General features: G+C 48.6%; 1 protein-coding gene across 1 annotated transcript; it reads left to right on the top strand.

Annotated features, from left to right (window-relative positions):
• Window positions 1-1,976: 1,976 nt before the first annotated feature.
• Window positions 1,977-8,127, top strand: SLC22A17 (solute carrier family 22 member 17). The gene is made up of 10 exons (XM_036449085.2): window positions 1,977-2,111; window positions 2,330-2,833; window positions 2,932-3,035; window positions 5,114-5,268; window positions 5,869-6,034; window positions 6,232-6,377; window positions 6,536-6,641; window positions 6,799-7,019; window positions 7,287-7,398; window positions 7,525-8,127. Exons 2-10 carry the CDS (start codon window positions 2,366-2,368, stop codon window positions 7,811-7,813), a joined length of 1,767 nt encoding a protein of 588 aa, XP_036304978.1. The 5' UTR covers window positions 1,977-2,111; window positions 2,330-2,365; the 3' UTR covers window positions 7,814-8,127.
• Window positions 8,128-16,425: the final 8,298 nt, after the last annotated feature.

The following is a 16,425-nucleotide window of genomic DNA, read 5'->3' as shown; positions in this document are numbered from 1 at the left end:
AGAGCATGGGGCATGCATGCAGAACTATGTAGAAGCTGTTTAACACACTAGCGACCTTGATGGCGAGAAGAAGCCATTCAAGGTTGTCAAGCGGGAAAGGGACATGAACAGATCTGCATTTTAAAAAGATCACTCCACCTGCACTCTACGTAACAGATGGGGAAGGGATGTTGAAACACGGTGGACACGGAGCACCAGTTAGGAATTAGGAGGCTAAAGCAATCTATGCGCCAGGCAGCTTGACTAATGGTGGTAGAGATGGGGAGAAACGGAAAAGGAGAATTACATAATAGTAAAATGGGAGGATTTTGAAAAGGATTTGATGGGGCGGTAAGGAAGAGGGCACTCTGAGGACTGTCACCTGAGCACCCGGTCACAGTTGGATGACGAGGGGGCCATTCATGTAGGACACACTTGAAGACAACCAGGTTAGCAGAGGAAGAGCATTGGGTTTGAGGTCCCTATGAGTCATCCAAGGTAAGAGGTCAGATAAGAAGGCTTCAGGGGTTGGACTCAGATGAGAGGTGGAAGTGAAACGGATGGTCAGCAGTGACTGGAGAAACAGATTTCTCCCTCCCCTACTCCCTAGCAGGGCCTAGCTGCATAAAAACCCTCTACTGTTGCTTTTTTCGGAAGATGAATTTGAGAGCTCTTGCTCTTCTGTCTTCTTGATTTGGCCAAATCAAGTAAACCTTTATCTCCAAGCACCATTGTTTCAGTGTTTATCTTACTGGTGCAGTGGGCATGCAAACCTGACTTTTGGGAGGTGGTTCAGTCAATGTCAGTCTGGGGGCCAAATATGTGTTGGTTTGTATTGTTTATATTGAGGGTGATGCTGTGGGCATGGGAGAGAGTCCCCAGGTGCAGGGAACAGTGTGAGCTAAGAGGAGGATCTAGGGAGGACTAAGCCTCTGAGGATCAGACCCGGAGTGATGAAGAAGAGAAGGAGGAGCCTGCAGTAGAGAAAGAAAATCAAGCCCTAGCTGGTTTGGCTCGCTGGATAGAGTATTGACCTGTAGATTAAAGGGCCCTAGGTTCGATTCTGGTCAAGGGCACATGCCTGGGATGTGCACTCCATCCCCAGTAGGGAGCCTGCAGGAGGAGCCAATCAGTGATTCTCTCTCATCACTGATGTATCTCTCTTTCCCTCTCCCTCTTTGAAATCAATAAAAATATTTTGTAAACTTTCCTTGGGGAGGGGGGCTTTTTTAAAAGAAGAGAAAGAGAGCCAGGAGAATGTAGGACTTAGCAGTCAAGGAAGAAAGTACTTAGAGGAATGGGTGATCAACAGTGCCAAATGCTGTTGAGAAATGGTGACTCAACCTGAGTGAAGGCGAAGTGGTCTTGTGGGGAAGGGCAGCCAGGGCTGAGCACAGCGCCCAACCCAGCCCTCCGATGCATGTCCAGTGCTGCAATGGTCATCACACTCTTCTGTCCCCGCAGTAAGCTACTCCAGGGTGTCTTGTTCATCCTATTATATCCAAGCCTAGCTCAAGGCCAGGCACAGAGTAGAAGCTTCATACATTTTATTGATGAATCTATGAGTGGATTATTGATGAATCTATGAGTGGACGGATGAATGGGTGGATGGTTGATAAGAATTGGAAGCAAAAAAGGGATCTCTGGCATCTGCGTGGGTTAGCTACCATCCTTCAGCCTTTTTCCCTTTTTTTTTTTTTTTTTTTTTTTTTTTTTTTTTTTTTTTACCGCAATAGCCCTCAGACGCAGGGAACAGAGACAGAGCCCACGCTCTCCCTCTCCTGGGCCCTGGCCCCCCTTCCTCTCTCTGACGAAGAGTCTGGACCGAAGGTTCTGCTGACGTGAGAAGGGGAGGAGAGTCTGGAGGAAGGGGAGGAGACATCGGCGCTGCGATCGCAGAGACGGAGGAGGCGCCCGCGGCTGCAGAGCTGCAGAGCGGGGTCTCCGCGCTCCGGATCCGAGCGTCCAGCGCACCCTGGGCCAGAGGACCGCGCATCCTTCCGGCGAGGCCCCGCAGGGCCCCTGAGGTCGGCAAGCTGGCTCCCCGCGTGGCCACCGGGACCCCGGAGCCCAACGGCGGGGGCGGCAGCAAAATCGACAGCAATGTAGAGATCACCCCCAACCCCAACGGAGTAAGTGCCTGCGCGCCCAGGGCTGCGCCATCGCCTCCGCACCGCGCCTGGCGTTTTCCTGGCGTTTTCCTCCGCGCACCCCGACCCCTGCCTGCCTTCCTCGCTCCAGCGCCCTCCCTCCTCCCTTGCTTTGCAGTTTCCCCCGGTTCACCCCCTTCTCCTGCTTCTCCCGCCCTTCCTCCCCCCGCCCCCCCGCACCCCTCCCTACCTCTCAGCAGGTCGGAAGCCTCGGAGATGCGGTGCCCGCCGAGCAGATGCAGGGGGAGCGGCAGCGCGAGCGGGAGGGGGCGGGCGAGACGGGCCGCGGCGGGCTGGGCAGCAGCCTGTCTCTGGCCGTGCCCTCCGGGCCCCTCAGCTTCGAGGCGCTGCTCGCCCAGATAGGGGCGCTGGGTGGGGGCCAGCAGCTGCAGCTCGGCCTCTGCTGCCTGCCTGTGCTCTTCGTGGCGCTGGGCCTGGCCTCGGACCCCATCTTCACGCTGGCGCCCCCGTTGCACTGCCACTACGGGGGCCCCAACGCCTCCGGCTGGGAGCAGCCCCCCAACGCCAGCGGGGTCGGCGTCAGCGGGGTCGGCGTCGCCAGCGCCGCGATACCCGCCACCCGCATCGGCGCCACCAGCACAGACCCCTCGTGCAGCGGCTTTGCCCCGCCGGACTTCAACCACTGCCTCAAGGACTGGGACTACAACGGCCTGCCCGTGCTCACCACCAACGCCATCGGCCAGGTGAGGCTCCCGGGTGGGCTCCGGGGGCCTGAGGGGGAGCGGGCTGAGAGCCACCCACTCAGGGCCTCACCCCCGCTCCGTCCTTCTCACCTCCCCAGTGGGATCTGGTGTGTGACCTGGGCTGGCAGGTGATCCTGGAGCAGATCCTCTTCATCCTGGGCTTTGCCTCCGGCTACTTGTTCCTGGGCTACCCTGCGGACAGGTGAGGGCTGCCAGGGGCAGGGCGAGCAGAGAGGAGGGGTGCTAGGCAGGCGAGCTCAGGCAGCTGGTGCTGACAAGAGGCCGAAGAGTAGTCGCTGGACTCTGCAGCCTTCTCAGGACTTCGGTTCAATGACATGCACCCCCCTCCCTCTCTCAACCGCACTCCCTGACAAGAAATACTTCTTCTGCAACAGGGAATGACTTCACCCCAATCCCCCATATTCATGGATCAACGGCATCGTCTCCAAAGACCATAGCTCCAGCTCCATGACCGAAAACCCTATCTCTACATATAAAAAGTCCTAGGTCCTCCTCTGTTGTTCCTACCATCACTAACCACCTCCCTCACCATCCTCATGGATTAATAGACTCATCCCCATTAATAGCCCCATCCATGTGGACTATTCGCTCCATCTCAATGGCCTTATTTCTGAAGATAATTATGTTAATTCCTAACCCCATTCCCATTGACCAATACAGTTCAACTTTACAAATGATTCCACCCTCCTGGGTCAATAGTCCAATTCCCACAGATCAATGACCACAAGAGCACCACTCCCCCAGAAATTAAAAGTTCCATCCTCACGGGTCTTCAGTGCTCTCACAGCCTCTCAGACCAAATACCCCTTTTCCATGAACCAGTGGCCTCACCTCAAGGATCAGCTTATCCCCCACCAACCAATAGCTTTCCCCAGGGATCAGAACTCCCGTCACCTCTGATTCTCAATACTGTCGCCACTGACCAAGTGCTCCATCTCCACTCACCATCCCCATGGATTATTAGGCTAACTTCCACTTAATCTACAGTTCTATCCAAATGGATTAATAGCTCAACTCTCATGGATCAAAGGCAACCCAGCATTCAATAATCCAATTCCCTAAAATCAATACCTAGCCTTACTGCCCAGGAGTCACAAATTCTTTTGGGCAAATTATTCTAAAGCCATAGGTCAATAGCCCATCCTCATGCATTAATGATCTCACGCTCACAGACCAGTAGCATTATTCCTATGAAATCATAGTCTCATCACCTAAGTCCAATAATTCAGTCTTCTAAATTCAGTAGATTTAGTCCAATTAACCAATAAACTCATCCCATGGAAATATAGCCCTACTCTACTGGGTCAATAGTAGTATTCCCAATGACCAGTGATCCCAATCTTCATCCCCATAAATCTTTTGTATTATCCCCAAAGATCATAGCCTGGTCTCCAAGGATCAATAGCCCTATCCATCATCATGGACCAATAGTCTAATTTCCCCGGTCTGTGACCCAGTCCTCACTGATTATCCCCCTGGATTCATAGATTCATCCCCACTGAACAGTAGCCCCACCCACATGGACTAAGATTCCCCCACCCCATGAGGCAATGGCTCCATCCCCAAAGATCAATTGTCCAGTCTTTAAAATTAGGAATTCTCTCCACTGATCCATAGTCCTAATCCATGGATTAAATATCCATGCCCATGGATTAGCAGCTCCATCTTCTGGCCAGTGGCCCCATTTCTACTCACCATCCTTATGGACAAACAGACCCATGTCCCAACCCCATGGGACAATGGCCTCATCCTCCAAAATCAATTACTCAATTCCCTAAGATCAATAGCTCCATCTTCACTGACCAATCCTATCCCCAGGCACAAGTGGCCAATGGACCCACCTCCATTGATCAGTAACTCCAACCTCGTACACATATCAATGTCCCCATCTTCTCTGACCAGTCTGAGACAAGCTTCATCCTAACTGACCCGTACCATTAAGGATGGATGGTTCCAAGTCCCCTTAGCAATATCCCATCCCCTCTCATGATTGGTCTCACTTCCACAGAGAAATGCCCTAAGCTCTGATCAACAGCCCCATCCACAAGTCTGGTCCCACCCTTACAGAACCCAAGTGCCTGGTTGCCAGACATAACTTACCCATGGTCCCAATCCCTTCCATCTTCTCTAGCCTTATTCCAACTCTTGCTCCCAAGTCCTCATCCTCATTCCTCCTGCTGTGAATCAGGCAATGGGGCCCCACCCAGCAATGCCTCCCCCAGAGGGTCTGGGTGACCAGAGGCCTTGCACACTTTCCAGGTTTGGCCGCCGTGGGATTGTGCTGCTGACCTTGGGGCTGGTGGGCCCTTGTGGAGTGGGAGGGGCTGCTGCAGGCTCTGCCACCGGCGTCATGGCGCTTCGATTCCTCCTGGGCTTCCTGCTTGCCGGAGTTGACCTTGGTGTCTACCTGATGCGTGAGTGGCACCCTCCAAAGAGGTCCCTCCCTTGGGGCTCATCCCTGCCTGTGTCAACCCAGGCCTTCCCACTGCCCCCTAGGGTCCCCTCAGTCCCTTCTTCAGCCCCAAATTTCAGCTGTCCAGACTCTAAGCTGTCTTTCTGCCCAGGCCTTTGAAGGATCCAGGGGTCTTTCATCTATCCACACCCATCTCTTTCCACTATCTTTAAGATTTCCTTGCCCTAGACTTATTGCTGTCAGGTAACAGTCCTATTTAAAAAAAAAAATAAAAATCCTAACTAGCTGTGTGACCTTGAACAAGTGTTGATATGAAGGTCATATAAGATCTGATATGAAAGAGCCTGTAATTGGGAATGCTAAACACCCATCAGGGACTCTGACCCTCCAGCCCTCCCACATTTGAGCAGGAGAGGGGAGAGGACTGCACCATCTCTCCACTCTTTGCCATGTAGAGGTTAGTCTGTGGGAGGTGACAGCTGCCGCCTCCAATCAGGGTCTGACCTCACTCTCTGTCCTCCTCCCTCCCTCCCTCTCTCCTTTTCTCTCCCATGCCTCCTGCCTCCCTGACCTCTCCTCCCTGTCCCTGCTGTATCTCCAGGCCTGGAGCTGTGCGACCCAACCCAGAGGCTTCGGGTGGCCCTAGCAGGGGAGTTAGTTGGGGTGGGGGGACACTTCCTGTTCCTGGGCCTGGCCCTTGTCTCTAAGGACTGGCGGTTTCTGCAGCGAATGATCACCGCTCCCTGCATCCTCTTCCTGTTTTATGGGTCAGTATCACCCTTTACCTGCTGTTTGGGTCATTCTCAGCTCCCCCTCCAACTTAGCTCTAGCCCAGAGACCCCCTCTTCTCCACTCCCCCTCGTCCAGGCCTGCCCCTGCCCCAGCCCCTCAGAGGGGGGCAGTTTCCCACCCCTGTGTCAGAAGACGGGAGGCTTCACTGTGTACCCCACACCCCTGCCCCCAGCTGGCCTGGTCTGTTTCTGGAGTCTGCACGGTGGTTGATAGTGAAGCGACAGATTGAGGAGGCCCAATCGGTGCTGAGGATCCTGGCTGAGCGGAACCGGCCCCATGGGCAGATGCTGGGAGAGGAAGCCCAGGAGGCCCTGCAGGGTAGGATACAGGGGGCCCTACAGACGCCCTCTCACATGCACGGTGCCCTCTGCATGGTTATAGCTGTGCACCTTCTCCCAAGGTCCCCACCACTCCTGTGGGAGGACTCTGGGTTCTCTGCTGCTCCTTCTGACAGCTCCTCCCTTTCTCTCCCAAAGACCTGGAGAACACCTGCCCTCTCCCTGCAACATCCTCCTTTTCCCTCGCATCCCTCCTCAACTACCGCAACATCTGGAAAAACCTGCTCATCCTGGGCTTCACCAAGTGAGCCTGGGGTCTGAGCCAAGGGCCAGGCCAGTAGCTGGGATGGGGGCTGGCTGGGTGGGAAAGGCATGAGGACCCCCACCGAGGGCCGCCAGAGCCGTGGAAAGCTGCGGGTGGGGATGCAGGCACCTTTCTGTTTTCCCACTCCTTCTCACAGCTTCATTGCCCACGCCATTCGTCACTGCTACCAGCCTGTGGGAGCAGACGGAGGGAGCCCGTCGGACTTCTACCTGTGCGCCCTGCTAGCCAGCGGCACGGCAGCCCTGGCCTGTATCTTCCTGGGGGTCACCGTGGACCGATTTGGCCGCCGGGGCATCCTGCTTCTCTTGATGACCCTCACTGGCATTGCGTCTCTGGTCCTGCTGGGCCTGTGGGATTGTGAGCGTCCTCCCTTCCCCATACAATGGGCTCAGCAAAGGAACCAGGCAGAGGAGCCTCAGACAGGCCTCCTAAGACAAAAACAGCCCCTGCCCAGATCTCCACAGTCCTTCCCTGGCAACGTACCCTATCTGTTCTCCCAACCAATTAGTGAATGCTCAGAGCCCACCCACCTAGCCATAGGATCAGAGAGCAAGGGGATGAAGCGAGGGACTATGCCACACATGGTCTCCCGCCTCCATTCATGCTTCCTCCTTGGTCCTCCAGATCTGAATGATTCCGCCATCACCACCTTCGCTGTGCTTGGCCTCTTCTCCTCCCAAGCCGCTGGAATCCTCAGTACCCTCCTTGCTTCTGAAGTCATCCCCACCACTGTCCGGTGAGAGTGAGGGTGCTGCCAGGGTCTGGGCCAGGGCCCTTGAAGGATGAAGGAGGGAAGGCTGCTAGAGAAGGGTGGGGGTGAGTCCCACATCTAGAGACTGAGTGCCAACTCCATCTCTCCCAGGGGCCGAGGCCTGGGCCTGATCATGGCACTGGGGGCACTGGGAGGGCTGAGTGACCCCGCCCAGCGGCTGCACATGGGCCACGGAGCCTTCCTGCAGCACGTCGTGCTGGCTGCCTGCGCCCTCCTCTGCATCCTCAGCATCATGCTTCTGCCGGAGACCAAGCGCAAGCTCCTGCCCGAGGTGCTCCGGGACGGGGAGCTGTGCCGCCGGCCTTCGCTCCTGCGGCAGCCACCCCCTAGCCGCTGTGACCACGTCCCGCTGCTTGCCACCCCCAACCCCGCCCTCTGAGTGGCCTCTGAGCTCGCTGGCAGGAGGCTGGCCCATACGGAAAGGTGACAGAAGGCCCTGCCTGGTAAGACAATTGGGAGGCTCAGAGGCATCTCCCGCCAGCCATCAAGTAGAGCTCAGAGGGCTGCCCCTACCCCGTCTCCTCCCTGCTGCTTGTGTTCACTCCCTTGGCAAGAGTCAGGGGGCAGGGAGAGAGCTCCACGCTGTAACCACCTGTTCTGGGCTTCACCCTGTGCCCAAAGACATCCTCCCAGACCTCATTCTTTCTTGCTCTGTCATTCTGTTTCAATAAAGACACTGGTGAAATGAGCATACCATAGCCTGGACTTCCCTCCCTTCTGTTGTCCTTCCACTACCTCCTGGGGGAAGGCTTCTCAGTGGAACTAAAACCAATGACAATCTCCCTCCCCCTCCCTGTGCGTGTCCCCCTGCTCCTCCCACCCCCCGCCCTGTGTGAACTTATAGATAGCTACTGCCTGTTACTGATTGCTGTGCTGCTGGGACTGGGTTAGGCACTTTACAAACTTCATTTAATCACTTAATCCTTACAACACTGCAAAGTAGGTGTTTGGAACAATAAAAACGAATTCCAATGAACTTAAACAAAAAGGAAAATTATTAGAGGGGTGTGGTGGGGAGCTAACAGAATGGAAGGAGAAGCAGAACTAGACATAGAAGGTCAGGAACAGCCTAGCTGGTTTGACTCAGTGGATAGAGCATCAGCCTGCAGACTGAAGTGTCCCAGGTTCGATTCCGGTCAAGGGCACATGCCCATGTTGCAGGCTCTATCCCCATTAGGAGGTGTGCAGGAGGCAGCCAATCGATGATTCTCTCTTATCATTCTTGTTTCTATCTCTCCCTCTCCCTTCCTCTCTAAAATCAATAAAAATGTATATTTTTCAGGAACCAGGGGGAGGTCCCCGGGGTCCAGGGAATAGAACCAGTAATATTTTTGTCACCTGGGTGAATAAACTCCAATGGGATTCAATCTTTGGGTCCCCCCCACCCCCTGAAGAATCATTTCCAGAGAGCAAGGGACTGGCCAGCCTGAGTAACATGCCACCCCTGCCATACCACTGACTTCCGGGGAGAGGGAAAGCAACACCTGAGTGCTGTTAGCAGAAGCAGGACTGGATATTGTACGGGTAAAAACAATGGATGCTCACTAGTGCAGATGAGAAAACTGGTGCTCTGAGAGACTCAGTAATAATGAGTGCCAGAGCTGGGATTAATTAGATCCGGAGCTGGAGCTCTCCATTCATGTATACTGTAGCCACCTTTCCAACTCTTTCCAAGCTTGGGCACTCTCTTGGAAGTGAGGGGTGAGCTTCTAGGCACTCGGTGGTGGGGCCGTAGGAGACTAGAATTTCCACCTCTGGGTCTGCCTCTCAGACCAGCCCTGGCCTGGCTTTGCCACTTTGGGCAAATCTTTAAACCTTCAGCTTCCTTCAAAGGTTGCTCCGAGGCTAAGCAAGATAACATAAGTGCCTCTGAAATTATTCCCACTAGATGGTAAGCTCCTTAAGGGAAGGAACTTGGTCTGACTCAGCTTTGAAATACCAAATTCTGACACATGATAGAAGCTCAAAAAGTTAACATTCGTTCATTCTTTTAGCAAACAGTGCCTGATTTATAGGTATGTACCAACCGAGATACAAAGCACAGGCCATTCTTGAAGAGTAATTCATCTAAGCCCTAACTGGCTTGACTCAGTGGATAGAGTCAGCCTGTGGACTCAAGGGTCCCAGGTTCGATTTTAGTCAAGGGCATGTACATTGGTTGCAGACACATACCCAGTAGTGGGTGTGCAGGAGGCAGCTGATCAATGTTTCTCTCATTCATGTTTCTAACTCTCTATCTTCCTCCCTTCCTCTTGGTAAAAAAAATCAATAAAATATTTTTTAAGAGTAATCCATCTAATACTATATTTATTAAAGAGGAGGGAGAGGCCAGTTGTTTGGACCACCAAAAGGCTACATTTTGAAGGAAGTAAGACTTTTACTTAGAGGCAGGAAGCCCTCAGGCAAGAGCCCAGGAGACAGACACAGTGCTCTCATCTCAAAGGATAAAGGGAGAGCAAAGGCCTGGAGCTAGGAAAGCGTGGCTTGGTCTTGGAAAGAGGGATTCTTAGAAAAATCAAAAATTGGAGGCCAGCCTTTTTCAGAGAAGATAGGACCATTACCCACAGCTTCCCACAGCACCAGTGTTCCTATCTCCTTCCCCTCTGCCAATCCATTCTGGGCTTCAGTAATAATAATAATATTATCTGAAAACTCATAGGAATTTAATCTCCACAGTCCCCTGACATAGGTATTATAATTTTCATCCTATTTAACTACTGAGAAAATAGAAATGAGTGAAAATCAGGGACCTGCCATTTAGTGGCAGAGCTAGGCCTCAAACCCCTTCTGGCTACCCTTTCTACACCACAGTTCCTTCACAGTTATAAACTGCATCACACATTCTGTAGAATAATGTCTGTGGAGTTTTAACTGACTCCACTATTGACCTTTTTAAAAATATTTTCATTGATTTCAGAGAGGAAGGGAGAAGGGGATAGAGATAATAACATCAATGATGAGAGAGAATCATTGATCAGCTGCCAAGGTTATAGAACCAAAGTTTCAGGTTCTGGGCACATACAAAAAGCGACTAATGAATGCATAAATAAGTGAAACAACAAATTGAAGTTTTTCCTCTCCCACTCTCTCTTTCTCTACCTTCTTCTTCTTCTCTCTCTCTCAAATCATTAAATAAAAAATTTAAAAACATAATGAGAGCATTTGCAGAGAACCAATAAAGCACAGACACTTGTTCCCAAGCAATTTGCAGTCTAGGTGGAAAGGGTCAGTGTGTATAGCTAAAAAAACTGAGATCTTGTCAGTTGCTCTAAAATTTACCAACCATATGATCTCATTGGATCCTCATCAATAACCCCTTGAAAAAATGATGATTATTTTTGTGGCTTTTACTAAGATTTGAAAGGTAATGTAGTCAGGGTTCTATGACTGGTAAGCAATTAGAGTAGTCAAATCTTGAAACTGGGAGCCTCAATCTTCTTACTAAATACCAGATAGAAAATATGTCTAAACACTGTGAGAGAAAGTATTATCTACTTTTTTTTAAAAAATAAATCTTTATTGTTCATATTATTACAAATGTTCCTCATTTTTTTTCCCCTCCATTGCTCCCCTTCACCAGGTTCCCACCCCACCTTCTGCCCTTTCCACACACCCCATTGTCCTCATCCATAGGTGCACAGTTTTTGTTCAGGCTCTTCCCACACTCCCCACTCCCCTTTTCCCCGAGAATCCTCAGTTCACTCCCCTTCCATACCTCTGATTCTATTATATTCAACAGTTAATATTGATCATCAGTTTTTTTAATTCCCTTGGCTTTTAGTTTCACTTCTTGATAGTTATGTATTTGTTGATCGTAATTTTTATCTATATCTTCTTCCTCTTCTTAAAGAACCCCTTTCAGCCGAAACCGGTTTGGCTCAATGGATAGAGCGTTGGCTTGGGGACTGAAAAGTCCCGGGTTTGATTCCAGTCAAGGGCATGTACCTTGGTTGCGGACATATCCTCAGTGGGGGGTGTGCAGGAGGCAGCTGATCGATGTTTCTAACTTTCTATCTCTCTCCCTTCCTCTCTGTACAAAATCAATAAAATATATTTTTTAAAAAAGAACCTCTTTCAGCAATTCATAGAATTCTGGTTTGGCGGTGATGAACTCCTTTAGCTTTTTTTTATTTATTAGTGAAGCGCTTTATTTGGCCTTTGATTCTGAGTGTTAGCTTTGCTGGGTAGATTATATTTGGCTGTAGGTTCTTGCTATGCATCACTTTGAATGTTTCTTGCCATTCCTGTCTGGCCTGCATGGTTTCTGTTGAGAAGTCTGCTGACAATCGTATGGGTGTTCCTTTTTAGGTAACTACCTGCTTTTCTCTTGCTGCTTTTAATATTCTTTGTCTTTTGCTCTTGGAATTTTAATTATGATGTGTCGTGGTGTGTTCCTCTTTGGATTCCTTTTGTTTGGGGTTCTGTGTGCTTCCTGGACTTGTAAGTCTATTTCTTTCCCCAGGTGGGGGAAGTTTTCTGTCACTATTTCTTTCAGTATTTTTTCGGTATCTTGCTCTCTCTCTTCTTCTGGGACCCCCCATAATTCTGATGTTGGTTCGTTTGAAATTGTCCCAGAGGTTTCTTACACTATCAACTTTCTGGATTCTCTTATCTTCTTGCTTCTGTGGAGGAGTGTCCTCTGGCTCTTTATGTTCCAAATCTTTGACTTGATTCTTGCAATCTTCCATTCTGTTTTTAGGACTCTGAATAATATTTTTTTATTTCAGCAATGTATTCTTTATTTCTAGTTGATCCCTTTTCATACTCATAGGTCTCATTTATTTTGTTGGCCTTTTCTAGGAAACTCTTGAAAAACTTTATAAGCATGGTTTTGAACTCTATATCCAGTCGCTTCTTGTGCTCCATTTCTTTTGTTTGTGATCTATTTCCTTGTGTAGGCATTTTCACAGCTTCCCTGAGTTAGTAAGGTGGCTTTGTGTGCTAAGGTGTCCTATATGGTTCAGTGGTTCAGCCTCCCAGTTACCTGAGGTGGACAATCCTGGTGTACCCTTTGTGGGCTGTGTGTACAGTCTTGTTGTTAAGTCTTGTTGTTGTTGATATCACTGAGAAGTGTTGATCTCCAAGCCAATTGGCTATGAGGATCAGAAGTGTCTCAGCTAGGAGGGTTTCTGTATTCCACTTGGATGGGGTGGAGTCTTGGGGTGGCACAGCCAAGCTTTGGTGAATCCCAAAGATTGGTTGCAGGCACGTGCACCTCTTTGGTATAGGCACAGACAAGCTTTGGATTCCTGTCTGCCCCTCCCTAGGAGAGTCCTATTCACTGTGAACAAGAAAGCTAGCCACTGGAAGGGCTTCTGTGCTCCGCTTGGATGGGGTGGAGTCTCAGGGTGGTGTAGACAAGCTTTGGTCAGCCCCTCCCTATAAGGGTCTGGTTTCTGAGTCATGCAGTAATGGCCACTGGCTTCACACTCCTCTGAGAGATCTCTGCCCGCTGCCTGACAGTCTGGCCTCTCCATGTCTGGGGCCGTCTATCAGAGCAATAGGGTGGTTGTTTTCCTCCTGAACAAGAAAGTCAGCTGTACATTAGCTGTCCGCCCTCTGTGCATGCAGGGAGTAAGTCAGCAGCGAACTCGGCCCGCCCTCTCGGCTCTTTGCAAGCAAGCCAGCAGCAAAGTCTGGCAGCCACCTTTTCACGCGCACAGTTCTCCGCACCTTCACAGTTCCTGAGGCTCAGCGTGCCTTCTCTTTCCTTCCCAGATGGTAGAGCCTCCTCTCAGCCAGCCATCCGGTGCTTCAGAGTGATGTTTCCCCTGTTTTCCAGTTTTAAATTCAAATTTGTTGTGGTAGGCTGCATTCAGGTGTCTACCCTATGCCGCCATCTTGGTTTCTCTCGTATTATCTACTTTTTAATATTAAATGTAGAAGGTAGTCCAGGAACTTGGAAAGAGTTTTCAGGCAAACAAGGAAATTACTACTTTCCTTGGAGTTGTACTGATTGAAACATGAACAGATTTTAGTAATGTTTTTATCTGGTTTCACAACTAAGAGCTATAGTAGATTGAGGGGAACATTAAAAGGATATGTGGGGTACATTTCTAACCTTAAAAAGTTACATGAAGACCATGAAGGCCACTCCCATTCAGTCTACCTAGCCTGGACCCCGTACTACCAATTTTTTATTATCCACAACCGTCGGGTGCTGCCTCAGATCTTGGGGAAGGGCTATAGTCATTGCCTGCAAGAACTCAGAAAACTGAGACAAATCCTTACAATCCTGTATAAAAAAAAAAAAAAAAAATACAGAGAACTGTAAAAATTGCTGTAGCAACTCTGCGGATGGAAGGATATACTCTATTAGAAACAGTCAAGGGAAGCATCTCAGACATTTGGATTGAACCTTGAGTTTGCCAGGGACAGAAAGGAGGAAGCATTAGTGCAAAGATCAAGGTGTAACAGAATATGGTGTGCATAGAGAACAATGTGTTTATTTTTTAATATACAAAATCATGTTACCTCCAAATACAGTTATATATTGTCCTTTCCATTCTGGGTACATTTTATTTCATGTTCTTGTCTCATTTTCCCAGCTAGCAGAACTTCTAGTACAATGTTGAAGTGGCAAAAACAGATATTCTTGCCTTGTTCCTGTTCTTAGGATGAAGGCTTTTAGCCTTTTCCTGATAAATATGTTAGCTCTGGGTTTTTCATAGATGCCTTTTATTCCATGGATGTTAAAGTTTTTTTTTTGTTTTTGTTTTTTTTTGTAAATACTATTGTACACTTAAAAGGTAGATTTTATGGTATGTGAATTATATCTAAAAAAACAGAGAGGTCCATAGAGCTTTTCGGTAATACACAAGTCAGAGGGATGGCAAACTGAACTTCCTTTGGCAAATAAAATTAGTCTCCTTACTAAGTGACTTTTTTAAAAAAAAATTTAATATATTTTATTGATTTTTTACAGAAAGGAAGAGAGAGGGATAGAGAGTTAGAAACATCGATGAGAGAGAATCATCGATCAGCCACCTCCTGCACACACACACACACACACACCCACTGGGGATGTGCCTGCAACCAAGGTACATGCCTTTGACCGAAATTGAACCTGGGACCCTTCAGTCTGCAGGCTGACATTCTATCCACTGAGCCAACTCGGTTTTGGCTAAAAAAAATATTTATTTTTTATTGAGTTTTTAGAGAAGAGGAAGATAGAAACGTTGATGAAATACGGATCGGCTGCCTCCTGCACATCCCCTACTAGGGATCAAGCCTACAACCCAAGCATGTGCCCTGACCAAGAATTAGAGTGACCTCTTGTTATATGGGACAACAGTCCACTGAGACACACTGGCTGGGCTAAGGGACTCTTTCTGTAACAAATTCTAGCACCTAAAACAAGCACTTGATAAGTCCTCAGCAAATGATTACCATAGGCATAAAAAAAAAAAAAAAAAAAAAAAAAGTGGGGGAAAGAGGCATGAGAAATTAAGGTGTGAAAGACATTTAAAAATTATATCATGATTTTATTTATTTATAATAAACTTTTAAAATATATTTTATTGATTCTTTTACAGAGAGGAGGAGAGAGAGCTAGAAGCGTCAATGAGAGAAACATCGCCCAGCTGCCTCTTGCACACCCCCTATTGTGGATATGCCCACAACCAATGTACATGCCCTTGACTGGAATCGAACCTGGGCCCTTGCAGTCCCAAGACCGACGCTCTACCACTGAGTCAAACCGGTTTCGGCAAGGTGACTCATTTAAACCATATATAAAAGCAAGGGAAGTTGTATCATTGAAAAAACCTAGCAACTGATTTTCTCTATTGCTGTCAGGTTGGGCAAATTTACCTGAAAAAGCACTGGGTTGTCTCCCCTCACTGTATCAACCACAGCCTAAGGATCTCTGAATCAGACCCTCACCCCAGAGAAGGAATCTTGTAGACAGGTTATCCCTCTCTCTCTTCCTTAGATACCTCCCTCCTACAGAATTGCAATGAGACCAGGGACAGAATAAGAGCTATAATAGATTGAGGGGAACATTAAAAGGATATGTAGGGTACATTTCTAACCTTAAAAAGTTACATGAAGACCATGAAGCTCATTCCTATTTTTTGTTTAAGAAGCTTATCAGGATTGACAGAAAAATAACCAATCTTTCCCAAGGAAAGCAACTTACTTTCCATGCCATTGCCTTTTCTAAAATCACTGATACTGCTATAGGAAGAAAAAAAAAAAAGACCAGCTAAAGTTGGAATTCTGATTCCTGTAAGGATAGGAACCAGCAGGTTCAGGATGAGGGGCCATTATTCAACATCTTTTGAGCACCTATTAGGTGGCAGGCACCATGCGCTCTTAGAGGCAAAAATCCATGCCCTCGAGCTTGCAATCTAGTGAGGGAATGAGGATGTAATTATTCTAGTTATAAAACTATTAAGTGCTAGAGATTCATTGTAAGATATTGAGAGATTTCTCAACTGTGGTACTTAGGATTCTGACAGAATAGATGTGTTGGGCACAGCAAGCTTGAGAACATGGTCAATACATGGAGTAAAATTCATGGATGTGGCAGGAAAATTTAATGAAGATCAAGCTGGAAAAGGCCTTAGGTCTACACTTTAGTTTATACTTATGATGGCAGCCTTTCTGCCAACATGAGCAATTTGGAACCAGAGACACCTGCCAAGAGCACACTGCAGTGAAGATGAGGGGTCCCTCAAGCAGTTAAAAATGAGGAATGGATATGATACTAAGTTGACTAAACATATGAAACTATAGCCCTAACTGGTTTGGCTTGGTGGATAGAGTTGGCTTGCAGACTCAAGGGTCCCAGGTTCAATTCCAGTCAAGGGCATGAACCTTGGTTGCGGGCACATCCCCAGTAGGGAGTGTGCAGGAGGTAGCTTATGTTTCTCACTCATGTTTTTAACTCTATTCCTCTGCTTCTTCTCTGTAAAAAAATTAATTTATTTTTTTAAAAATACAAAACTATAAACAAGAGTCCAAAGAATAAATTAATCCCCCAAAATC

The sequence above is a fragment of the Pipistrellus kuhlii genome, unplaced genomic scaffold (genome assembly GCF_014108245.1).
Source record: "Pipistrellus kuhlii isolate mPipKuh1 unplaced genomic scaffold, mPipKuh1.p scaffold_m20_p_1, whole genome shotgun sequence".
Lineage (NCBI taxonomy): Eukaryota > Metazoa > Chordata > Mammalia > Chiroptera > Vespertilionidae > Pipistrellus > Pipistrellus kuhlii.
The sequence above is the reverse complement of the archived record's forward strand: the minus strand, read 5'-3'. Positions and strand labels throughout refer to the sequence as shown.

Coding starts and splice junctions, on each gene's coding strand:
- SLC22A17 (XM_036449085.2), top strand. CDS start 2,366: ATGCAGGGGGAGCGGCAGCGCGAGCGGGAGGGGGCGGGCGAGACGGGC. Junction 2,834..2,931: donor CCACCAACGCCATCGGCCAG/GTGAGGCTCCCG, acceptor TCACCTCCCCAG/TGGGATCTGGTGTGTGACCT. Junction 7,399..7,524: donor GTCATCCCCACCACTGTCCG/GTGAGAGTGAGG, acceptor CATCTCTCCCAG/GGGCCGAGGCCTGGGCCTGA.